Source organism: Sporobolomyces salmoneus (genome assembly GCF_050403485.1).
Source record: "Sporobolomyces salmoneus JCM6883 DNA, S_salmoneus_JCM6883_v1_ctg6, whole genome shotgun sequence".
Lineage (NCBI taxonomy): Eukaryota > Fungi > Basidiomycota > Microbotryomycetes > Sporidiobolales > Sporidiobolaceae > Sporobolomyces > Sporobolomyces salmoneus.
The window spans coordinates 169,558-193,788 of NW_027481157.1; the positions used below are offsets into that span (position 1 = coordinate 169,558).

Sequence of the window (24,231 nt, forward strand, 5' to 3'; positions counted from 1 at the left end):
CTAGATGAGCTTGAGTACTATCGGTTGAGGCCAAAGGTGTTAAACGCGAGTAATCTGAGGTCGTGAGGTGAAGAGATTGGGGCGAAGGAGGAGAGAGAGAAGCTCCACTCGGCTCCTTCTAAGATGAATTTCAAGCAACGAAACGATTACGAATTGTATCCGAAACTGGCAAGACCCGCGTGGTACTCACTCGGTCGCCTCGACTCAGCTCACACACGATACACTCTCGCTCGTAGGGACAGATAGAAGAGAGAAGCAAAAAGCGGATCTCGTTGCGGAACAAAGCAAACAAAACACCCAACCTTTTCCCTCCTTCTCCTCACAATCTCCCGCTTTGAGGAAACGCTTAGGCCTTGATCTTCTTTTGACCCTGTAGAAGGAGAAGAGAGAATAGTCAGACTTGTGAGCAACTGTAGAAGAAGCGAGACATGAAACGACAAGCTTACCTCGAAAGCGTTCTTCTCGGCGATGGTTTGGAAACGACCGTGACCGAATTTGGAACTCGTATCGATAAACTTGAGAGAGACTTGATTTTCCGAGTCCCAAGATTGATAGGAGATGAAGGGAAGGAGTAAAGGGGAGGGGGAGAGTCAGTATACCGAAGAAGAGGGAGAAAAGGAAGAGAAAAGAAAAGAAAGCCTCACTCTTCTCGAGAGCACGACGCGAAGTGTGCTTGAACAGAGTCTTCCTGAGAGTGACGACACGCTTGACAGTTCCGGGGCAGGTACCCTACAATCATACACAAAACGAGTCAGTACAAATACGACGAGAAGTGAAAGAATTCAAGGCTGACCTTGATCAAGATGAAGTCGTTCTTGACGATACCGTAACGAACGAATCCACCGATGGGGGTGATAGCCTTCTTGGTAACGTCGAACTCAGTCGAAGCCGAAGCCTCGTCGTCAGCCTTTCCGACACGGTAGACCTTCTTGTTGATCCTGCGAAAAAGCGTCAAGAGTCAGACACTGTCGACGAAAGAAGAGAGAGAGGAAGGAGGACAAACTCGGTACGGTGGTGGTATCCGTCTTGACCGGCACGAGCGACCGAGAACATGACCTTCGAAGGGTGCCACGCTCCGATACAAGCGACCTTTCGGAGACCCTTGTGGGTCTTACGAGGAAGCTTCTTGGTTCCCCAACGGTGAGTAACACCCTCGAATCCGTGACCGGTGGTGACACCGATAACGTCAATGTTCTCGTCTTGCTCGAATACCGAGGCGACGTCGACAGTCTTTTCAAAGTGCGACTTGGCGAATTCGACCTTGTCGGCGATGGATCCTCCGTTGACTTGGATCTCCATAAGGTGAGCCTTCTTTTGTTCGAGACCGGTCTTGCGGATTTGAGTGTGGGCGAGGACACGGACGACAGTGCAGTACTTCGAGATACGTTCGAGTTCACGGGCGATCGAGGATTTGGGTCCAGATTCGGCGTGCTTCTTGGCGTACTTGGTGAAAGCCTTTTTCTTCGAGCGGTACCAGTTGCGGTAGAAGCGACGCTTGACTTCATCGGAGAGATGTTCAGCCCAGACAGTGGTGAGGGATCGGAGACCACGGGGAGTTTCGACGTATCCGACAACACCGACGACGACCATAGGAGGAGTCTCGATGACGGTAGCGGATTCGACGACTTCCTTCTTGTGCATCTCTGTGTAAAGCAAATCGTCATGAGTAAACGAAAGAACTCATAAATTTCGAAAATCTCGAGAACTCACTGGATCCGGGACGGTCAAGGTCACGGACGACGTGAGTCATACCGGCCTTGTAACCAAGGAAAGCGGTGAGGTGAACCGGTGCCTTGGGGTCATCCTGATCGATTCAAACGGAGGAATGTGAGTTACGAAGATTCGGCTTCGATCAGATGCGATGAGAAACTAACCTTGGGGAAAGCCTTTGCCTTTCCACGGTGTCTCGCCGCACGCTTACGGGGCAAGAAACCAAGGGAACCGCAACTGAAGGAGGGAAGAGAGCAGAATGAGCCACTGAGCAAGAAGCGACAGAGGAAAGACAGTAGACATACCGGGGGTGCTCGTACTTCCTGTGAGACATTCCGAACCGAGCTAATGAGAGAAAGCGAGAGGAAAGAGTCAGTATGAGAGCTTCGAAGTAATCGAGGTCGAGGTGCTGTCTCATTCGCCGCCGTTTCACAACTCTATCGCCTCTTGCTGTGCTTCCTTCCGTTCAGACCATGCGAAATCGCATCTTCACGGCGTTCAATCGTGCTAGAGAGGCGAATTGAGGTGGAAGTGAGGCGAGGTGAAAAGTCGAATCGATCAAACTTTGGCGAGCGAGAGGCGACGGGAGGTTGCTGGCAGAAGGGCGCTAGGGTATGTGTGGAATCGACAAGCTGACTGAATGGACGAGTTTGTGGGAAGAGATGTACCTTTTGGGGGAGACGGGAGAAAAGAGTGAAAGAGAATCTTCGTCTCGAAGTCTCCAAATCTCGCTCGCCTCTCACCAACGCATTTCAATCCTTGTCTCGTCATCACGACACTCGTTCCAGGACTGTTCGGTATCATCAGAACGCTCGCAGTTATGGCTATCGAGCGAGCATAGCGAGGAAGCCCGCGGGCTGGTCACTCTCGAGTAACGATGTTGTTCGCTCAGTGTGATTCTCAGTGACACAGCGTCTCTCTGTGATTGTGATTGAGAACAAGGATAGACAAACATCCTTTGCACGGGTGAACATGAAGATACCACAACAACTTGACTGCCTCCAAACCTTTCTTCCGTCCTCCCTCGTTTCCCCTACGACTAAGTCCCAAGATAACAATGTAATGTCCATCCCGCACGTTGAAGCCCTCCTTTCTCGAAGCTTGGTAGCCGGTATGGTCGAAAGGAAAGAGCAGAAGTGTTCCTCGACGGCAAGATGGTGGACTCTGATCTGGCGCGAACAGCTCCGGCATTTAGCGCAACGTCCCTATGAAAATCGACGGGAACGATGCAACTCAATGCTCGCCCTTTGGAAGCTGATTGTAGTTTGATGAAGAAAAAGAAGAAGAAGAAGAGTCGCCCGGCGGATTTTCGAGTTTTCCCTCGAAAGAGAGAGTGCGTACATTCACCTCCTTTCATCTCGACCGAACTTCGCGCTTTCGCTTCAACATTCGCCGACGATGGGGAGACCGAGAGCGGCAACTCTGATACCAGAACCGTTCTCTCAGCAACCGGTTCAACACCTCTGCATCGAAGGGGAACCGCGCAAGATCAGTCTCAAGAATCCGCTAGGCCTTCCCACCCCTCTCACCTGGCATCAAGTGAGCTACATAGCCCTCTACTTATTCGGCTTAGTCACTAGCGCTGCATCGAGCGGGATCTATCGCTAGCTGTGAAGCTCCAAGCGAGGATGTTCAATGATCTCTAACTCCCCTTTCTCCCGTTCACAGTGCTTCTACATCTTTGTCATACAAGGCCTGGGAGCTGCAGTCATCGATGGTGGAGCCAACTTCGGTATTGCGTGAGTACCTCTCCCTGAAGCTGCTTACTCGAGCGCATTTCCAATTTGACAAGTCTCGATGATCGGATCTATGGACAGCTGCGCAATGTATAAAACAATAAAACCAGGAGATACGATCACAATGTGGGACATTAGGTGAGGGAAAGACATTCGAAGGAAACGTTTCCTCGCAAAAAAAGCAAACTTGCTGACAGATTCTCGTTCTCGTTCTTCTTCCGCTGCTTCCTACCTGGCGCGTCCCCCTCATCCGACGCGACAGACATAACACAATCGCAGGGGACGTCGCTGTAACCACCTTCATTCAAGTGAGCTAGTCCGCGGAAGAACCGAAAAAAATGGGTTTTGACTTACGCCTGCTCCTCATCGTTCTCTTTAGGGTATCCTCACGTTCATCATCGCCTCCGGCTTCGTACACGTCGACCAGCGACATCGAGGCGTCGACGCATTCCCTTACCCTTGGCCCGATACGCAATTCGCCGTTGTCAAAGGTGCCGACCCCGAATCAGCGACGTCTCGACGGTCAAAGCTCTGGAGAACATTTCATCAACGGCATGGACTAGGTCGAGGACTGCATTTCTTCAGTGGAAGTCATGTCAACGACGTGTTCAACCTCGATTTGAGTGTAAAAGAGTTTTTCACACGGTTGTTCTGGTCAGCTTGGAAAGGTGAGCGAGATCTTTTCTCAGTCCTGCCTCTGCTATATACGCTGACTGAGAACGAATCGTGCTTGCGTAGGTTCTGTGCTATCAGCGCTGTATTTTCTCGTTTTCTGGCCGATAGCAATCGCCTGCATCGCTCGTAAGTCGCCCTCTTGTGTCTGAAGTATCGCATTCAATGCTGATCAGTTCGTTTCGTAATGCAGCTCGATGGGGAGGCAGAGATATGGCTCACACGTGGACTCCGGAGATCATCAAACTGGTTTACGGTCCGTCGCTTTTTGTCTGTCTCTTTCGTCTTCACGCAGAAAACTCACTCCATCTGGTTCGCGTCGTCAGGGTTCCTTCTCGGACTGTTCATGAACCCTCTATGTGCGATGATCGCGCTTGGCTCAGAAGATTCGGTCAGGCAACATCGTCGAGAAGTGCATCAAGAGAACCTCAAACAGATGGAAGAAGCTCCTCCGGCTTTGATCACCATGGCCGAGAGAGCTGGTCGGCCTCTAAGCGCTCATGTCCACGGATAGACAAGAGGAAGATATTGGAGGCCACTTCGAGGGGAAACCTCGTTTCGAGTTTCCGTCCCTTCATTTCGACTGTCGAACGAATCCCCAATTCAGTCACGATACCCATTTTAACGTTATTTACACCTAATTCTCCATCGATGTCGTACTTCTTTGCTCTCACTGTTGTTGCTCGCTCGTCTGTATTTCTACTAGACTCAGTCACCTCCTCACTTTCGGAATGGTACTGAATAAGCCTGCTCCTGCGGCCCGATGCTCGTTCCAACTATGCACAAAACACGGCAATCGCATCTACAAGAAGATATCCGGATCTTCGAAAGCTTCCTTCTCCCTCGTTTCGACTGATCAAGATGCAGTTTCTCGTCAGCTTTGTTCGATGGGTAAACGCGCAAGACAGAAAGACTCACAGTACTTCCCTTCATAAACCCAAGTGTCGCCTTGCTCCTTGAACCATTTTGGTTCAGCCGAGTCCCCGGTCTTTCTCTTCTCCCTCTGTTTCTCCTCGACTTGTTTCTTCAGCTTCTCCGCTTCGTCGATATCTCCTCGTTCGAGCGCTAGCTGATCAGGACGTAATCGAGAATCGGTAGGAGCGTGAAGTGAATCGAGCGGAGTGGTCTCGTTGAGTCCGAGAGCGAAGTAGGAGAATCCATAGAATCGTCGAGGATCTGCTTAGCAAAAGCGACAGTCAACACTATCGCGAGAGCGTGGGACGAGAGAGATATACATACTCGACGGGAAATCTTTGATCTCCCACAGCCTCTCAAAGTTGTCCTTGCCAATTTTGCGGTCGACACTCTCGTCCCACTTCCCGACCAACTCGTGAACCGTCTTGCCGTTTTCGTCGAGGACTTTGCCCTGGATCTTGTTTCGTGAGCTGGCGCCTCCCCATGAAGAACCCTCCTTGAACGAGATGATCGCTTTCGAGCCAGTCGACCGACAACTGATGATCAAATCTCCGGCGATTTCGAGGTATGGCGTACCAATCAGGAGGTTTCGTCTACAGCAGCGAGATCAGCTTGACAGTGGTCACGCAGTCAGGGAAAGGTAACTCACACGAAGGAAGAAGGCCTTTGAATCGTGTATTCTTCTCCGTGAGTCGTGAGCTTGATCGAGTGATGTCCTTTCACAAGGATCTCCATCGATCGACCCCAAATCGTTGTCGAAGTAGCCAAATCTCCGTCAACTTCCCATCCTCGATCTTTCCCGCTCTCGTCGAGCTGAGTATCGGCGTGGAATGCGAGCAAAAGCGGTTGATGCGAGACCTTTTCGGCGATGAACTTGAATCCTGTAAGCATCAGTGTAGTCTCACGTCAGCCTTAATCGCAGTAGAAACTCTGTCAATGAGCGAACTAACCCTTGTCGGGTCGAATCCATTCGAATGTTTCTCCCAACAAAGGGTTGAAAGGTTTCCGAGTGACTCGGTACTTATTCCCTCCATAAGTCGAGATGGAGAAGACCGCGACGAGAGTCAAACGTTCGATCGGATCCGAAGCGGCAACAGCGCGGTCGAGCAGTTCGGTATACTCGAGTTCTTCGGCAATGCGTTGAAGTGCAGAGATAGGTTCGTTCGTCGTGACCGGAAGAGAGATGTTCGACAAGTCCTGTCAATGCGAGGAACCGAGTCAGTAAACAGGACGAGCGACTAGAAAGAGAGTTGGTGTCTGACCTTTCCGATGACTTGTTTCGCCAAACCCAACAAACCCTCCTCGGGACCGCTCTGACTCGGCAGATTCGTTCTCCTATCGACCTTCTGATCGTAATTCGAGCTTGCCGTTTGACTGCGCTTTCGACCTCCCTCGCCTGCCGTTTTCTTCTTCTCTTCCTCGGCCAGAACCTCCTCATCCGTTTCCTCCCCTCCATCAGATCCTTCCTCGTCGTCTTCCGGCTCTTCAGCGATGGTACCTCTCCCCCTCGCTCTCGAGTCATCCCGATCTTCTGCGACTCGACCTCTCTGAGTCTCTTCACTACTTCGCTCCTTCGTCTGCTCCTGCTCCTCTTCGTCCTCATCTTCCTCTCCGTCTTCGTCATTAAGTACGAACTCTCCCTCCATGATCGAGCTCGAAGCGTCATCCCATCCCTCTCCTTCATCCGCCGAGAAGAAACTACTGAAACTCGCCCTCGAACTAGTTCTACTCGGTGTCCCTCGATGAGTCGGGTAGAAGCCATGGGCCGACCTCGAAGCGTATTGAGTCGGAGGAGGAATATTCGGCGATAGAGGAGTGCTTGCTCCGCTGTTGTTTCCTCCTCCCGAGGCGCCGAACGAGAACGAAGGGTTGAAGCCGACTGAAGGGGAAGTGATTTGGGAATGGTAAGAGGAAGGGAAGGGAGGTAGAGAGTTGAGAGTGTCGAGCAGCGAGGTGTGTGTCGTGCGGAGAGATTCGAGAACGGTAGAGAATCGCTGGAGTAGTAAAGCGTTAGGAGTTGAGACAGCGTCAAAGAAGTCGTCGTTGCCGGTTCCTGTTGGAGTATTCGGATTCGTTGGTTGCTCGACAACGTAGGAGGGCGAAGTCGGGGCGTTTGACGAAAATGAAGCTTTTCGAGGCGAAGAGAAACTGGTCGAGCGAGGTGATACCGAAGGAGGACCTCCGCCTCCGGAAGACGAAGGAGGATTGACCGAGAGAGTGCTTCCAGACGGCGTCGACCCGCCTGATTGAGAGTTGGAGCGTTTGCCGAGGAATCTGAGCAAAGTTCCTCCTCCGCTCGAGCTGTTCGAAGAGCCTGAACCAGCTTCGGTAGGACGATTGTTCGCCCGACTCTCGGGGGAAAGATAAGAGGTCGAAGTCGGCGACGAGAAAAGCTTGGGCGAAAAGTGAGGAGACGCGGTTGTTGTGCGAAGTTCTTGTAGGATCAATTCGAGCTCGTGAATTGGCTATTAGAGCGATGTGAGATGAGCATGAGGAGGATCTCGATATCGGCGAGGGAAAAGAACGAACCTGATTCATCGATTCTGCCTTTGTGATGGCATCGTTGAGTTCGACGCTGACGGCATCCTCGGAGACTGGGGGTAGCGACATGTTGCCCGTTCCAGCAATCGGAGTTCCAGGCCCGTCGGTCGACTTTCTCGTAAACTTCTGGAGGGCCGCTGCCCATTTCTCGAAATCCTCAACCTGCGAAAGTGCAGACTTAATAAACGCAAGTTCTTGGTCGGTTTACGATTGGGAGACTCACTGAGAGAGCTTTGCAGTGATATACCGTGTTGCCGCCGTCGATATCCAAAGTCCTCTGCTTCCTTCGTGCGGTAATGTAAGAAATCGGAACTGAAAGAGAATCTCGAATTGGCGAATCCGGTGAGAACGAGTAAGACAAAGCACCTACGCCGTGCGCATTCATGTCATCAATATCAAGCTACGTGAATCTCCAGAAGAAGGGGAAGCAGGAGCTAACCGTTGTAATCCAACCTGAAGAATCTCCTCGCCATTCCTTGCATCTTTTTACGCTTCTTCTTCAGCAGGTACCCTTCCATCACGACTCCACTGTGCGTGTTGATCTTGAACTGGGAGTAACGTCGATCATGGTCGTTCGAAGAAGACTGGTTCGGAAGAGGTGGGAGCGGGGAGGATTTCGAGGAGAAAGAGCTGTGAGAGGGACTCTCAATCATGCTCGTAGGTTGTGTGAGTGCGCTGAGGTGGTCGTCCTGTCGGTTGTGAGGCTAGCGACAAGCCGAGGTGGAGAGAAGAGATGAGATTGTTGATGGAACAAAAGGCTCTAGCTCCGCGAAGGAGATCGAATGTCGTTGACCGTTGTCGGTAGGAGTTTGATGAGCCGTCCGAGTGTAAGCAGGAGCACAGAGATGGAGAACCGAAAGTTCCGAACCGTCACCGGCGACCTTCAACGATTTCTGTCGAAAATTACTGGCACGAGCTCTTGCACTTCGTAGCTCTCCTAACTTGAGTAAGGGTATCGTAGGCCCTACTGTACTACTTCTCCTACGACAGACGAATTCAGGCCCCTAAATACACGTGGGAATTCCAAATTCTCGATCGTTTCTTCTTCTCGTTCCCACTCTCTCACTCTTCTCGCATTCGCCCAGCCAGCCCCTCAAGTCGTACCAAAGACCCTGCCGCTCTACAGGTGCGACGGTCTCGCGGTCATCAAGGAGGACAATGTCAACCCTCTTCCCCAGTCGTCACGCGAAATCAAACAACAGATCGGGAACCGTTTTACCCGACTTACCTCAAGCGGGACCGTCATTCTCGGATGAAGTTCAACAAGGGATGCAGAAACGCCTGTCGGGGCAATCCCAACTAGGCCCGAACGGCTCGATTTTGTTTCCCCCTTCTTCTTCTTTCCCCTCGTCGCCAACCGTCAACGGGAGGAAGGAGAGCGACGACGAAGGTGCGAGGTTAGGGTCGATGCTGTTCCCGCCGGTTCCTGTCAGGAGGAGGAGGAGCCAATCGAGTCCCGTTGGAAGGTCCGGCGACTCAAACGTTCGCAACTCGACAGCTTCGACTCTTCTACCCTACGACCGAGACGATCCTGATGGAGAAGACGGTGATGACGACGAGGAGGAGGAGCTCGATCAGGCAGGTCGAGGCAATGGATCGAGGAGGGCCGTTGGAACGAGAAGAAGAGATCGTGCTTCGAAACATCAACGGAACAGCTCAATCTACTCGAACGTCAGTCTACCGAATACGAGGAAAAGATCAGTGACAGACACGACGACGGCGTTGGATTACCTCATGATGGAAGAACGTGATAGGGAAGAACGATCGATTAACGAAACTCCTCGAACTCGCAACAAACGACTCGCGATGATCCAGGAGAAAAAGCGACTCGAGACGGAAAAGCTCAATAAGAGATTGAGTCAGCAAGATACCTACGACTCGCCTACCGATTCCCGAGGAAGTGGATTCAATGGAGAATCGATGAATGTGAATGGCTTAGGAGGACAGTTTAGGGAGGATCAGCAATACTCGAGGGAGGAAGTATGGTACTTCTTGAGAGCTCTCGTCGGTCAGGAGATCAAGCACGAGCAGGAACTCCTGTGGAAACTCCAGAATTTGGACCCTCGAGAAGATCTATTCCGAAACGGTGAAGGGTGAGTCATTGTCTCGCTGTTCTGTTGGCTCGGACCATCATTGATCGATCTCACGCGAAACAGAGCCTACGAAGACTCGATTCCTCCGACCGAACTACCCATTCTTCGCTACCTGATCAAACACTTCCTTCTCACTCTTCCTCTCGTTCGCGATGTCACTTCTCCCACCGGCGTCCCGACGTTCTGGACCGACGGCCTGTTTCCGATCATTCGAGCTGTTCGCAACGCCGACTTTTCTCAACCAATCGATCGACACGGAGCGAGTGGAGTTCCTAGCGCGTACGATTCTCCTCTTCGCAACGCCTTAGAACGATTCATTTCGGCCGGTCTCAAGATCAGCAGCACGTCTCACCTGGGTTCGGCGAGTGAAACTCCCGAATTCACTTCAGACGCAGAAACGCCGGGAGCAGCGATGATGGATCGTCAAACTACAACTTCGACTGCTCGTTACAATTTCCAACCTACTGTTCCGCCACCTCAGGTCACTCCTCCTATCGAAACCGCGCAAGATCCGCTGTCGAGGTCAGCTTCGACAAATAAACGGTTCACGTTCTCGAGGCTCTTCAGCGGATTCGGTCCTTCCTCCATCCCTCCGAGCAAGTCTGGCTCTCTCAACCTCGCTCCTGCGGTCGTCTCAAATCCTCCCCGAACAGCAACCGCCGAACAAAGTGAAGCTTCGAGTCCAGTCCTTTCCTCGTCTTCGAGTTGGCAACGACTTTCGAACGTCATCTCTCTCCCACCTCCAGTTCCTCACGTCTTCCCGAATCGCCCTACCAACCCGGAAACTTCCCCTGTTCGTCAACGACCCGTCTCGCAAGAACCCGAATCGCCCATCGTCAACCCTCAGGGAACGTTCGACCAACAACCTCTGAACAACCTCTCACGACAAGCCTCGACGAGCTCTCGAGCGAGACGAGCAGAGACCGAATCGATCGGGTTCACGTCGGGACTCGAAGATGGCGCAAGTTTCGTCTCTGCACGAGAAGCGAATACGACAGAAGGAGGAGACAGCGATTTCGACCTTTTGGATCGAGGCGAGGACGAAATGGAAGAATTGACCGCAAAGATTCCCGAGCCAACTCGAACGAATAGCGTTGGAATGGTGAGGCAGAAGAGCGAGGGAGGAAGAACGATCGGGAAAGGGGACGCAGAAGAAGAAACGAGCGAGGTGGAAGGTTACACGGTCGACGAGAGTGAACCTGCTAGCCAATCTGGAGGTAGTTCGACGCCTCCTGCTTCGACTCCGAATGGCACCACGCGACAGAATCTCGCCTCTCCATCTTCCTCCCCGATTCGACTACAATCTTCCCCGACCTCCGCCCCCTCGTCACCTTCGCGAGAGAAACGCTCGAGCAAGTTCGGTATCGCGAGTCTCCTTCGAAACAAACGATCTCGCACTCAAACCTCCGAATCAATTTCTTCTCCTCAGTCCGGCGCGATTCCCTCGAGTCGTCAAGTACCGCCGACTGTCATCAGCACCAACAACGACGACAGTTTCGTGGCTCACATGGCGATTCCGAACTCACTCATGTTTCCCTCGCACGTGCAAGGGTCGACGTCTGGGTCCGACTACCCTCTGTCTCCCGCGAGAGACGGCAATCCGATCATCTTAGACAAAGGAGGAAGTGAGTGGCCGTTTCAGGAGGACGTCGAATTCGAGAGTGGCCCGGATTTCGAGTTACTGAAATGGGGAGGGTTCGAGGCGGACGTGGTCGGAGTTCGAAAGACGATCTTCAGCGTCGTGAGTCACTACAGGCTTCCTCGCTCGATAACAGCTGATTGAACTCTTCCCGGCTTCAACAGAACTACATCATTCGAGTTCGACGGCCTGCAAGATTGGACGAGTTCGTCTTGCGCTCTGAATCTCAATTCATCAAGTTCTGGAGGTCGCTCGACAAAGCTTTCCCGAGCGCTCACATCCGCCGAATCCCAGCCGGAGAACCTAAAAACGATGTCATTATTCGACCACGACCTTCGCTCCCAGCTCTCGGCAGTACCGCGACACTCGTTTCGGGAATGCAGAGCACTCAATCCCTCGCTTCGACGACGAACGGACGCTCGAAATTCCTCAACGGGATGCAACTCGCGGCTGCCGATCCTTACAATTCTGAACGACCGACACCACCTCGAAGCGCGAGCGCCATGAGCACCTCGAACTTCGCTCGGAGTCTTCGCGCTCAATCTCTCCACTCGGAAGGCGAGAACAAAGCGGTTAGAGCTCGTCGAGTACGATCAGCAACTTTCTCATCAGCTCAAGGTCGTCATCCCGGTTCGACTTTCGGCAGTTATCGAAGTTTCGGAGCGACGAGTATCGGATCGAGGTTACAGCTTCCCGTCGAAATCGGCAAGAAGATGCCGACACACGACCAGAGGAGGCGAGCTCTAAGATCTTGGCTGAGGGACGTCTTGTCCGTAAGAACGGTGGGGCACAATCTCGAGCTCGCCAAGTTCTTGCTGAGCGGATCTGAGGTACCGAAAGACTCGGAGTAAGTCCCTCTTTTTCCCTGACCTGCGCCAAACTGTATCGCTGATCGCTCTCATACGTTCGACAGCGTTATCGACATCGCGAAACGAGAACTCATAGATGATGCTCGTGGTTCTGCTCGCCTCGCCGCTGCTCAATCAGCTGTCGAAAAGGTTCGAACACTTCGCAATTACTGGGACCTAGTCGAAGAGGAAATCATCCACGCAGACGGACTCGCCGAAATCAGCTCGACCTTGCGGGACGTTCCCGCGATCACGAAACTTCCTCTCAAATACCAGAAAGTTCTCGAGACTCTGCGATTCGAGTGAGCTTCTTTCTTCGATTCCTTCCAGTGGAGATGCGCTGTCAGACTAACTAACTCGTCCTACTCACACTTGCAGCTTCGCCGAAACACTGTTCGAGAATCTCGTCTCCGGTCCTTCTTCCGGCATCACGTTCGCGAAAGTCAAGTCGCTTCACGCAGCATTCCCTTACTTCCTCGTCCGTCAAGCGCTACGTCTCGGAGGCTCGAAGCTCATGGCGAGGGCATTACAAGACATTCTCGTCTCTCGACCTTTCGGAGGCAAGAGTTTGCTACAGAAGTGAGTCCCTTCGCCGTCTGGTGCGTAGAATCGACGCTGACTATTTCTCAACAGGATTCTCGCTACTTGTCTCGATGATGATCCGGTGCGCTTGGCGGCCGAAATGGACCGCTGTCGAGCTCGAATTGGCAGCAATGTCATGTGCGAAAAGCTCGAGCAATTCGTTGGAGATTCGAGGGAGAAAAAGGCAATCATTCGTCGGTACGCAGGTAAGTTTCAACACGCCTCTATTTCTCGATTGTCCCCGAGTCTTACAAGTCTGCTTCTCCACCAGAGGAAAACAACATCGAGCTCGTTCTCTGCATCGTTCGAGGCGCCGACGAACCTCGACTTCCGGCCTACCTGCTGACTCGCATCCGTAAATCCCAAGGCGCTTATCGAAAGTTCGCGAAGACGAACCCTTCCCCTCTCGTCAAGGCGCAAGTGCAAGATCCCGACATTCGCCTCGTTCTCGAATTGCAAACTTATCTTCGACTCGCCTCTCGAGATCGAGATGCCGCCATGATGCGTGAAATGCTCGCGAACGAAGACTTTGCAGTCGCGATCGAAGTCGTCGCGGAACCGTTGATCGCACTCCTTAAACGAACCTATCGAATCGGAAACGCCGCCCAACTTCTCTCCGATGTTCAAACGTTCTTCAATCAACTCATCATCAGTGCGTCTCGTGTCTCTCGATCTACCAAAGTTCGAAATTGCTGACCTCGGGAGAATCCCTTCGCAGTTGTCGAAGCTTTGAGGAGTCGGATCCAAGACCCGCAAAAGAGCATTCGAGTTCTCGCTCGTCTCCTCAGCCGACACGACCAGTCTCTATACACGTTCGTCCGATCGGTTCATCGTAAAGAAACGATCGTTGAAGAGTTCCTTCAATGGCTTTGGTACGTTCCCCCTTTGCGTAGTTTAGCTACTCGAAAGACCGATCTAACGTAATTCTTCCTGGTTATAGGACCGCCTCCGTCTTCCTTCGGCGTGGACTCGCCGAACCGGTCAATATCGACGAGGTAGTTCCCCCGAATCAACCTGACGAAAAGGCCTACCTGCTCGACGAACTTGAAGAGTTGACCGCTTATCATGCCGACAAACGATACCACGCTTTCCAATCCATGTGTCGTCGATTCGGAGGCGACGTGCAAGAAGACAGTCCCATCACAGTCGAAGGAGATGGTCGAGGTAAATCTCGCATCGAACCCATTCTGGATCCGCAACCTTCGTTCCCGACTCTCTCAGAGATACCCCTATACTTATCTGCTTTCAAGAATCAGTTGAAGAGTGTTTTCGCTTTCTAGACCATTTCATCTCCGTTCTCATCAAAAGGAATACATCGACGATATCCATATCAGTTTTACTCTCCGTCCTCATCCGTGCCTTATCTACTGATTTCTCGCTCTCTACATCATATCGTAATAATATCTAGTGCTCATCATTACTTGTCTGTTTGGAATCAATAGATCTGCTCTCTCGCCGTTTCTTAACCCTTGCTTGTTGAATCAGTCACTCGTTCAGATTGTAGGAACTCAACTTTACAGGAAACCAGTCTCAATACGGGTCCGATTCCTCGAGCCCGTCCTCGTTATACCACTCCGAATCCTCCTCGCTATCTTCATCGCCGTAATCTACTCCCTGTTCAAAAGTCGTTCTCTGGCTGTCGGTTTCGTACTCCTCCTCCTCCTCTTCGTCCTCTTCTTCACCGTCTGAGTCGAACTCGCTGCCATTGCCGAGAGGGTCGAGCTCGGGAATCATGCTCGTCGAATCGAGGAACTGATTGTGACGTCTCCCGAAAGCAGCGAAGGTAGCGCAGGGGATAATGGCAAACTTGCGTTTCTCGATTGATACGGACGAAGGGAGGATGTTGGCGGCGAGGACAAGGCGTCGAAAGTTTGTGAGTCGGGGAATGTGAGGAAGTAGAGACGACGGGGTGAATCGATGCGCGTTGAAGAAGCCTATGTCAAGCTCCTCGAGCGAGGTTGGCAGAGATTCGAGGATGTCGTTCGCGTATGGTATCGACTGAACCCAGGAGAGCGAGCCTTGAATCGAAAGGGAACGGAGTTTGAGGTCTTTGATCGATTTGATGCATTCAGCCAACGCAGGGAGACAACCAGTCGAGATATCGAAGACTGCTCCATGGTTCGAGTTTGTGACAATTACGAGAGATTCGAGCGATACGAGTCGAGACAGATCCATCGTCGCCCTCCAGTCGTTCATCGCGAGCGTAAGGTGCGTCAGGGAGGTGAGGGATGATTGCACGATATAGTTGAAAGCGTTTTGTCGAGGTCCCCATCCGAGGTAGAGTTCTTTGAGCTGGAAAGTGGGCGGAGTTTCGTCAAGCTCGTCCTCCTCCTCCTCTCCTTCTTCCTTGACTTCCTGCGACTCTTCTGCTGTCTCCTCCTCCTCCTCGTCTATTGGATCCGCGCGGTCCCATTCATCGTTATCGAATTCTCGCTCCCACGGATCCGCCACGTGAATCCTGCCTTCAAACACCTTCAGGTGAGGAAGAGCGGGAAACAAACGCCCGAACCAGTTTTCCTTGAGAATGATATCGGGAAGGACGAGTTTCTTGAGTTTTCTTTGGTACTTGATCACGGCAGTGACGACAGGCTTGACGCTGAATCCGGATACCTTGAGGACGTCGAGTTCGAGGTGAGAGAGGACGTATTGAAGTACAATCCAATCGACCGATTTCGCGTCCCTTGCCGATACCCTCAGACTCTTGATAAGCTTTGCGCAACTCGATCTTTCGATGATAGTATCGACTAGTCGGGGTTGTTGACCGTCCTTTGAGGCGAGGTGAAGATGAACAGAGGAATAGAGAATTGGTTTCCCAACCTCGTTGAAGTAACGGCTGACGCGGCAGAGGGAGGCGAGAGTCTTTCTTCGGGCATGAGAGGGATAGTATGGGATCGATTCGAAGACTTTGGCGAGGAGTTCGGGAGGGAGTTGAGCGATTTTAGATGAAACGCTAAAGGGATCGGAGTGCGTTAGCAAGCGCTCGGGGACTCGTACGGGTGGTAAGTTGACATACGTAGGTTCTCCTAATGGCCTGTTGCCGTATCCGAAACACCGCATTTTGAGGTTGAGGCGTGAAATAAGAACAGAACAGAAACAGTCCTCTCCGAAGTCGCCCTGACCCGCCTGACCCCCCAAACTCCCACTCCGTCGACTCATTGGACATACTAGTACAGAAACCTTCAGGCGACCCCCGAGAAATCGCAGAATCTTGCGGGAAAACCAAGCCAGAAGCTGAGCTTCGTCGAGGATTGGCGCTCTGCGCTTCGCAAGGCTTCGTTGTATCTGTGGCAAGGTAAGTGTGCTTCGATGTAGTGAAGTACTCTTTCGCAGTACTCATCGAATTTCAAGTCGCGACACCTTCTGACTTTAAGAGTTTGTCGGATTGCGCTGTCAGACTTTGTGAGCTCGATTGCAGCTCGACCTAGCGTCGAAGCAACTTGCTAGCGTAGCACGCTTAAAGCCTCATTCTCCCATAGTATCGTCTCTGACGCTAGGTCCCTCGTTGTGTCAATTCACCTTTCGAAGACTTGGGCAAATTCTGACCTCGGTTTCCGTTCCACGGCGTTTAAAGCTTCCGCGTCTCGAGATATTAAACCTGTCCATGTATCGAGCCCAACAGATGCGGGCAAGACAACAACGAGGTCGAAGCAAGCTCGCCCAAGCGTCAGAGCCAATTTTGCTCAGGGATCTTTCCGCTGTCTCGCGATCCTACGCTTGAGAGCATGTTCAGCAATGTTTTTTTCCCGACATACAGACTATAGGAGATCACCGTTACAAGATCAGAAAGAATACACAAGCGGGTCCTCGTCCTCATGATTCCACTCTCCATTCTCGTCGCTGTCTTCATCGTCGTGATCCACCTGTCCAGGCGCCGAACTGTCGCCATCGGTATAAAGTTGCTCCTCGTCCTCTCCCTCACCGTCCGAATCGATTTCGCTGCCGGTTCCGAAGGGGTCGAGCTCGAGGTCTTGAGTCGCCGAGTCGAGGAAGTGGTTACGTCGAAGGCTACTTGAAGCGCAGCGGACTATATCGAGCGTACGCTTGCCCAGCGATACGGAGGAAGGGAGGAGTCCAGGAATGGCGAGAACGAGGCGGCGAAGGTTGGGGAGGCGTTTGAGGTGAGGGCGGAGAGAGTCGGTAGTGAAGTCCTCCGCGTTGGTGACGCCTATACCGAGCTCCTCGAGCGAGGTTGGAAGAGATTCGAAGAGGTCGTTCGCGGACGAAACCGAGTTGGCCCATTTCAGAGAGCCGTGGAAAGAGATTGTTCGGAGGCCGAGCTGCTCGAGGGACTTGATACATATCTTCAACGCTGGGAGACATCCAGTCGAGATATCGAAGACTGCTCCATGGTTCGAGTTTGCGACAATTACGAGACTTTCAAGCGAGACGAGTCGAGAGAGGTCCTTCGTAACCCTCCAGTCGTTCATGGAGAGAGTGAGGTGTCTGAGAGTGGTGAGAGATGACTGAACGGCGTAATCGAAAGCGTTCTGGCGAGGTGCCGATCCGAAGTAGAGTTCTTTGAGGCGAAAAGCTGGCGGAATCCGAAGTGCGTCTAGTTGTCGCTGTTCCTCCTCCCCTGCCTCCTCAGACTCGGCTGCATGCAATATCTCGCTGACCCTGACCCTTCCTTTGAAAACCTCTAGTCTTGGGAGTGCGGGAAAGAGACGACCGAAGGAGTCTTCTTTGAGTTCAGCGTCCGGAAGAACGAGCTTCTTGAGTCGAGGTTGGTGTGTGATGATGTCGATGACGATCCTCTCGACATAGCCGGATCCCGACACCTTGAGGACGTCGAGGTGGAGATGAGAGAGCGTCCACTTCAGGATAAAGTAATCGACTGGTTTCGCGTTTTTGCTTGACACCCTCAAACTCTTGACATGCTTCGCGCAATCCGGTCTCTCAGTGAGGGTGATGACCATCGGAGACGGGTGTCCATCTTTCGAGGCGAGACGGAAGTGGAGGGAAGAGTACAGAATCGGTCGTCCTACCTCGTTGAAGTAACGGCTGACGCGGCAAAGGGAGGCTAGAGTCCTTCTTCGGGCATCGGAGGGATAGTAAGGGATCGATTTGAAGACTTTGGCGAGTAGTTCGGGAGGGAGGTCATCGAATTTAGATGAAGCGCTGTAGCGACGTAAGGACGTCAGCAAAGGCCACGAGACCTAGACTAGTGACTCCAGACGAACGTGTATTCCTTGATAGGCCTGTTTTCGTTTTCGAAGGTGCTCATGTTGAGATTGAGATGAAAAGGGTAAGAGAAAGAACTTGGCTCGCTTTTTTCGCTGTATGTAGTCAACGTTTTGTCATCTCGCAAAACACGAATTCGCTATTTGACCGTCAGATCGAGCGGAAAGTCCGTGATCCGGAGTGATTGCAAGAAACTCGAGCAAGTTGCAAATTGAGCTTTGTTTGACTTGAAGTTGTGTGAGCAAGGTCCGGACTGTCAAGATATTCGTTCGTGTTCGTAGCTCGATTGTCACCTCGGCAGAGTCGATTACCATCGTCAGTTCCGCTCGATTCCATATGAGACTGCTCTCGATCTCTCGGTTTCTTTTCTTTGCGCCAGCACAGAGGTTTCGTCTTCTCGCGTTGCCCGCCTGTACAATATCTGTAGACCAGTACGCCTTTCGCGATATTGGACACGTTCGATGCCTGCTATTCGAGTAGAACTTGTCGAAAGTGGATTGAACAAGAGTTGAGAGTGAACTCGCTTCGACCTCTTCTTGCAGGGTAAATATTGACATTGCGGAATGAGACAGCAGCTGGGTTAAGAAATAGGGATATCGACGCGCTTAGTCTTCTCCTTGTATTCCCAGACAGATCCAACTTCGGGGTGCAGTTTCTTTGAGTTCCGAAGAATTTCGTCAGTTCTTATGCACTCATGAAGGACAAAGCGACACTCACCTCTTCCGGGATATCCCATGCGACGAGAGCATCCAAACATGCTTTCCCTACTCGAGGTTCGAGAGAAGCGACACGTTTCGGATCGATGAAATCTCCTTGTCCTCCTTCTTTTGCTCGACCCGCAAACACCATGTGAACGGCCGCAGCAGCGATTGGAAGCGAAGGAGAAGCGATCGAGGCAAGGTGGAGGAGATGAGCCGTTTCCATCTGAACGAACGAGATTAGCTCATTTGTTGCGATGGGGAAGCCTGTAGAGACTCACCTCGAGAGAAGCACAATCAGGGTTTCGTTCGAGTAAGGTAGAGATAAGTTCTTTGTTGTCGTCTTGGAAGTTGGCATCAATGCGTCCTTGCGAAGAATCTGGTAAATCAACATTTTGTCAGCTTCCGCAATTTAGGCTCGACGAAAGAGAACGCACAAAAGCAATCCGCGGAAGCATGCAGTTTCAAGCTTCGGACCTCTGTCTCTTCATCCTTTGCCTCGGTCTCCAATGTCTCGAACAGATGTCGTTGGAGTTTCGCGTCGGCTTTGATTGGATTCGAAACGAGATAAGGTTCTTCTTTTCCTCCGTCTTCGGTCTCTTGCGGGTGGAAGTAGTTGTAGTTTGTAGAAATCATGAGGGATTGTTCGGGAACACCTAGTGAACCAACTTTGAGGGAGGGATCGAGAGAACCGCAAGATCCAAATCTTCGCGAAGAGAATTGTCAACGAGGAAAGGAACGAAGGGGAGGGCGGGCACTTACCGAACGATAGCGAGATCACCTTGCACAACAGCTCTGACTTCTCGCACAAAGAAATCGGTCATCGCAACTCCTGCGAGCGAGCTGATAGTCAGTTTGGTTCACCTCTGAGGCGGAACAAGAAAACGCTCACCCATTCCAATCGCGATAAGCGAGATCGGCACACCCTTATACCTCCCTGTGATCGTCGTATATCCTCTCTGCGAGACTCGCTCGAACGGTTCTGGCCATTCGTCTAAGTGTTTCGAGATTCGATGGAGTCGCGCTGGATCTCCGACTGTCAGGATCCGGTTGGCGGTTTGACCGGGTCCAGTCGATACGTGATATGTTCTCCCTTCGGAGTCGAGAGGCTGCGATGAGTCGAACGTGCTACGTCAGCTGGGAGAGACTTTGTTGAGTGACGAGGCGGCCTGAGGGGAAGAGTTGGCTTACAAAGTTGGCGTTGGAGATCTTCTCTAGCATACTATTGACTGTCTGTGCTTATCGAGCTGTGTACTGAGGCGTATTGGGCGATAGGAGAGGTAGAGAGAGGAGAAAGAGAGAGAAAACTGAAGTCGGATCGGCCGTGTCGACAATTTCTGTCCGAGAGATGTATAGCCGTAGATGCTGTATGAGCTACTCACAGTGCTCGGACTATACTTTTCTTCATCGAGGGCCGCGTTGGTGAGGTTGCGAGAAATCAGTTCGCGAAAATGTGCGAACTCGAGCTCTCTTTCCGCCACTTCACTCCATCCGATCGACGACAGCAAGGCGCACAACCAACACTCACGATCAATCAAGGGCAGTAAGTGGGCGCGTCAACGAATCCATACGCGGTCAGCGGAGTTTGATCAACAAAAATAATCGGCTCTCCTTTCCTTCCCTTGAGCCGGAGGGCGCTCTCGTTAGCGCGTCCTCGTATACTCGAGCTGATCATAGGCCCATCCTTCGCGTACTGTAAGTGTAGGCTCGCTCTGATTGTCGTGTGTCGACCTCTACTCACCTCGATCTTGTGAACCTGCCTTCCTTACAGTACCTCTGTACCTTCCAAGCTTGAGAAGAATGGACTCAGACTCAGACATCATCTACGACTCGGAACCGGATCGACGTGCTGAGACAGCAGGCTCAACTAGAAATCGGAATCACCTTCGACGAACTTCGGATGAACGACCTGGGATCAACAGTGAAGGGAGTACAGCAGAACTCGAGAAGGAGAGAGGGAGGAGGAAGCAGAAGATGGAGAAACCGCAAGAAGTTCTAGTATTGGATTCAGGTTCAGAGGGAGAAGGTTACGGCTCAGCGACTTCAAAGTACTTCCAGGCCTCTTCGAATACCTCTCCGAAACGTCGTCGGACTCGATCTCCACCTACGTTCGGGAACGGAGTCGACGAAGGTTGGCCATTTTCAGGCGAAGTCAGAATCGGTTCTCGTTCACCACCTCTCGCCGCATCTCGTCGAGCATCTTCCCGATCCCTTTCAACTTCCTTCTCTGCCTCACCTGCCGATTCTCAACTTCCCCCGGTAGCCTCAACTTCGAGACTTCCATCAGCTCCGAAAGCTTCTTCCCCTTTCACTTCTGCGCTAGATCTCCTTCACTCTCGACCAACTCCACCTGACGATTCTTTTGACGATTCTTCCAACCTCAAAGAGACAACAACGTCGAAAAAGAGTCGATCAAAAAGCGTTTCCTCTACCTCGGTTCGCACTAAACCAGCTACAGCTTCGAAAGGTCGACCCCTTGAGGAGAAAAACTCGGCATCCTCGGTCGAGATAATTGAAACGAGCAAGGTCGAGAAGAAGGGAAAGAAGAAAGCAAAGGAAGAGGAAGAAGACGAGGAGGGAAACGAAAGAAGTTCGGTCACTCCGGAGAACTGGGTTGAGCAGTTCAGTGCGAAGAGCGGGAAATCGAGTCGGTTGAAGGGTAAAGGGAAAGCGGCAGAAGAGGTGGTTCCAATTCAAGATGGAAAGAGAAGGAAACCTTGGGAATCGCTCGAAGCGAAAGTTGCCGCTGGTGGATCAGTTAAGAAACGAACGACGACAAGAACGAAGAAGGCGACGAAAGTTGTCGCAAAGGAGGAGGAGGCGAGTGACGATGACGACGATTTGCAAGTTATCGACCCAAAGCCTGGTTCTTCGACCGCCTTGAAACCTTGTCCTTCTGGAAGACTCTCTCATCTCGCCCTAGCGTCCTCCTCAACTTTCACGAAGAAGAAATCTACTCGAACCGATTCGCAAGATCCTACCGTCTTTTCTGTTCCTCAACCTCTCGTTCTCCCTTGCGACGATCGACTCAAATGTCTTACCCATTGTCCTCTCTGCGCCTTCGCTTCCTCTCACACTCGCTCTCACACCTCCGTCGATTCTTGGGGATCGAAAGCCCTCGCCGCTCGACAAACTCACTTGCGAATGTGCGCGAAATCTCACGACTACACGGCCGAAACCGTTTCACACCTCGTCAATCAGCAAATCTTGGTCTCGAGTGTCGAATCGGAGGAGAAGAGGTTGGAGAGGGAACTCGAAAAGACTCTATTTGACCGAGCGATTGGGAAAGGAGAAGGAACTGGCGGGAGAGAAGTTACGGTCATTGGGATAGAAACGAATGGACGTACGCTCGAGGGAGATAAGGAATGGTACAAGGATATCAAGGAGGTACAGGAGGAAGTTGATGGATGGAGGAGAAAGTCGAAGAGAGGAGGAATTGAGGAGAGGTTGGCGAGGGTTGCGAAAGAGATCAAGAGGGAGCTAGATACGGCTTCGAAGAAAGAGTCCGACGGTACTGAGACAGAGGTTGAAGGAGAAGCAGAGGCTGGCGAGAAGGAGGAAGAAGGACTGCCCAGAGCGACAGGAAGATTGAGACCTGAAACTGAACTCGATCGGGATCAAGTTTCGAAACGAGCGAAAGAGCTACTCGACCTCGCGAACGGGACTCAACTCACTGGCAAGACAGTACTCGTTCTCGACGACGATACGAGCATGGAAGACGCTAGTGCGAAGAAAGGTGAACAAGATGATCTCTCACTGTTTCAACTTCCGCCCTCGACTCAGACGTTCGAAGATTCGACCCTCGCGAACCGCTGTCACCACGATGGAGCGATCAACATCGTTCGACCTCTCTCCCTGTCGTCTCCTTCGAAAGGAAAGTCAAGATCCCCTCTGCACGAAATCGATCTCGCCTTTTCGAGCGACGACGAAGAAATCGCCATCCCTCGGACAAGTTCGCTTTGGAGAGCGAATTCTGGAAAAGACGAAGCATCACTCTCTCGAATCGTCGTAAGTCTTTCGTCTCGCCTGACTTCTCCTTTTCCTTCAACCTCTGACGCTGACCCCTTTCCTAGCATTCCCCTTCCCCGTTCGCCTCTTCCCCTTCCCGCCGTCGCACACCCTCCCCGATCGTCTCCTGTCGCAACACCGGACTCGGCCCACAACTCTCAACTCTCACCCTCTCCTCCGGTTCTTCCTCTTCATCGATCGCTTCTTTGCCCGATCCCTCAACTCTATTACCACGACAAATCGGCAGCTCAAGAAACCTCGTCACCTCCAGGAGAAAAAGTCCGAGTCGATCCCCAACGAATCGCGGAAAGGGAAAGGGAAAGCTCGAGCTGGCGACAGCGGGGCTTGGTTCAGGAAAATCTAGCAGGCGGAGTCGAGGGGAAGGGGACGTCGAGACGGAGCCAGAGATGGAATGGATGGATGAGGGTGAAGAAGGTTGGGACGTCGCAGGAGCTGTGTTAATCGGAGGTGCGGGAGAATCGGGAGGAACAGGAGGAGGAGAAGTTGAGTCGAGTGAAGAAGAAGCACTCGCAAATCTCATTGCACGTACACCTACGAAGAGTCGAGGGAAGAAGGACATCGTGACCGGTACGAGGAAAAGTGGATCAACTCGAAGGAGAATCTCTCCTTCTTCCCCTTCCGCCTCCTCGGATTCCGATCTCGATCCTCCTCCCCTAAGTACTCTTACGAAACCACGCTCAGGAGATCCTCCTGGTATGCCAGCCTACTCTTCGTTACCGCTCTCAACTTTGCACAAGGAGGTTCAGAAATACGGTTATCGACCTTCGAAGGAGAAATCGGTTGTCGTTCAACAACTCAAGGAGGTTTGGAAAGCGATCAACAAGGACAAAGTAGCAGCATGGGAACGTGGGGAGCTCGACGATACAGCTGGATCTGGGAAGAAGACGAAGGGTCGGAAAGCGAAGAAGAAAGCGGCCGTCGAGGAAGATCGAGTCGAGGTGCCGAAAACGAAAGGGAGACGCAAGAGGAGAGCGATTGTCGCTGACACGGAGGATGTGGACGAAACCGAAGAGGGAGAGACCAGGACGGTTGGAGAGAGACTGAGGGAGCTCATCGTCAACGACGAAAAACTCTACCTTCGAATCTTGCGTTACGAGGTTAGTCTACACTCCTTTTCTGCCTTTCCATGCGTGGACGCTGACGCTTTGTTTCGCAGCCCATACATCTTGACGAGTTCATCCTTCTCGCCGCGAACAACAATGTCAAAGTCGCTCGAACTTTGTTGATTCGCTGCCTCGACGAACAGGTACGGCTACTCTCTCTCTCGACTTTCCATTGGACATGTTGCTGATCCCCGTCTCTACATCATCGCAGTCCATCACGTTCTACCAAGAAGATCCCACAAACGGACAAAGAAAACGACACAAGTAGCGAAATTGTCGTTGCACTTACCTTCATCCTTTCCACCTAGCTCTCAAACTCGTTCTTGTATCAATCATTCTGTCTCTGTCCCTGTGCCTTTCCTCTTTCTCCATGTTGCCTTTGTCATTACCAAACAGTTACTTCCCTTCGATCTGTCCCGAATGACCTTGACGTTTGCCCTTTCGCCCATGAGACGAAACCTGAGACTACGACTTCGTGGATCAT

At 52.0% G+C, this 24,231-nt stretch overlaps 8 protein-coding genes across 8 annotated transcripts; 3 read left to right on the forward strand and 5 right to left on the reverse strand.

Moving 5' to 3' along the window:
- Positions 1 to 346: 346 nt before the first annotated feature.
- Positions 347 to 2,044, reverse strand: RPL3 (60S ribosomal protein uL3 RPL3; the record flags this gene model as incomplete). Its single annotated transcript, XM_076629639.1, has 8 exons — positions 347 to 370; positions 447 to 526; positions 645 to 729; positions 794 to 938; positions 1,004 to 1,643; positions 1,711 to 1,804; positions 1,875 to 1,947; positions 2,016 to 2,044. 8 exons carry the CDS (start codon positions 2,042 to 2,044, stop codon positions 347 to 349), a joined length of 1,170 nt encoding a protein of 389 aa, XP_076490266.1.
- A 1,064-nt stretch (positions 2,045 to 3,108) lies between these two features.
- JCM6883_006619 (uncharacterized protein) lies at positions 3,109 to 4,632 on the forward strand (the record flags this gene model as incomplete). Its single annotated transcript, XM_076629640.1, has 8 exons — positions 3,109 to 3,249; positions 3,379 to 3,449; positions 3,528 to 3,584; positions 3,709 to 3,754; positions 3,826 to 4,114; positions 4,185 to 4,247; positions 4,312 to 4,374; positions 4,445 to 4,632. The coding sequence occupies 8 exons, from the start codon at positions 3,109 to 3,111 to the stop codon at positions 4,630 to 4,632; spliced, it is 918 nt and encodes a 305-aa protein (XP_076490267.1).
- Positions 4,633 to 4,920: 288 nt separating this feature from the next.
- OSH3 (oxysterol-binding protein related protein OSH3) lies at positions 4,921 to 8,227 on the reverse strand (the record flags this gene model as incomplete). Its single annotated transcript, XM_076629641.1, has 9 exons — positions 4,921 to 4,970; positions 5,037 to 5,294; positions 5,358 to 5,626; positions 5,683 to 5,914; positions 5,984 to 6,230; positions 6,296 to 7,498; positions 7,563 to 7,736; positions 7,798 to 7,940; positions 8,014 to 8,227. 9 exons carry the CDS (start codon positions 8,225 to 8,227, stop codon positions 4,921 to 4,923), a joined length of 2,790 nt encoding a protein of 929 aa, XP_076490268.1.
- A 505-nt stretch (positions 8,228 to 8,732) lies between these two features.
- On the forward strand, positions 8,733 to 14,016 carry JCM6883_006621 (uncharacterized protein; the record flags this gene model as incomplete). Its single annotated transcript, XM_076629642.1, has 9 exons — positions 8,733 to 9,667; positions 9,731 to 11,408; positions 11,471 to 12,153; positions 12,220 to 12,456; positions 12,533 to 12,733; positions 12,788 to 12,942; positions 13,008 to 13,388; positions 13,455 to 13,608; positions 13,677 to 14,016. The coding sequence occupies 9 exons, from the start codon at positions 8,733 to 8,735 to the stop codon at positions 14,014 to 14,016; spliced, it is 4,764 nt and encodes a 1,587-aa protein (XP_076490269.1).
- A 250-nt stretch (positions 14,017 to 14,266) lies between these two features.
- On the reverse strand, positions 14,267 to 15,793 carry JCM6883_006622 (uncharacterized protein; the record flags this gene model as incomplete). Its single annotated transcript, XM_076629643.1, has 2 exons — positions 14,267 to 15,686; positions 15,750 to 15,793. The coding sequence occupies 2 exons, from the start codon at positions 15,791 to 15,793 to the stop codon at positions 14,267 to 14,269; spliced, it is 1,464 nt and encodes a 487-aa protein (XP_076490270.1).
- Positions 15,794 to 16,515: 722 nt separating this feature from the next.
- On the reverse strand, positions 16,516 to 17,960 carry JCM6883_006623 (uncharacterized protein; the record flags this gene model as incomplete). Its single annotated transcript, XM_076629644.1, has 2 exons — positions 16,516 to 17,854; positions 17,917 to 17,960. 2 exons carry the CDS (start codon positions 17,958 to 17,960, stop codon positions 16,516 to 16,518), a joined length of 1,383 nt encoding a protein of 460 aa, XP_076490271.1.
- Positions 17,961 to 18,497: 537 nt separating this feature from the next.
- JCM6883_006624 (nucleoside phosphorylase) lies at positions 18,498 to 19,836 on the reverse strand (the record flags this gene model as incomplete). Its single annotated transcript, XM_076629645.1, has 7 exons — positions 18,498 to 18,572; positions 18,635 to 18,841; positions 18,897 to 18,994; positions 19,053 to 19,321; positions 19,378 to 19,447; positions 19,508 to 19,724; positions 19,807 to 19,836. The coding sequence occupies 7 exons, from the start codon at positions 19,834 to 19,836 to the stop codon at positions 18,498 to 18,500; spliced, it is 966 nt and encodes a 321-aa protein (XP_076490272.1).
- A 579-nt stretch (positions 19,837 to 20,415) lies between these two features.
- Positions 20,416 to 24,015, forward strand: JCM6883_006625 (uncharacterized protein; the record flags this gene model as incomplete). The annotated part of the gene is made up of 4 exons (XM_076629646.1): positions 20,416 to 22,623; positions 22,689 to 23,741; positions 23,801 to 23,890; positions 23,959 to 24,015. 4 exons carry the CDS (start codon positions 20,416 to 20,418, stop codon positions 24,013 to 24,015), a joined length of 3,408 nt encoding a protein of 1,135 aa, XP_076490273.1.
- Between the last annotated feature and the right edge of the window lie 216 nt (positions 24,016 to 24,231).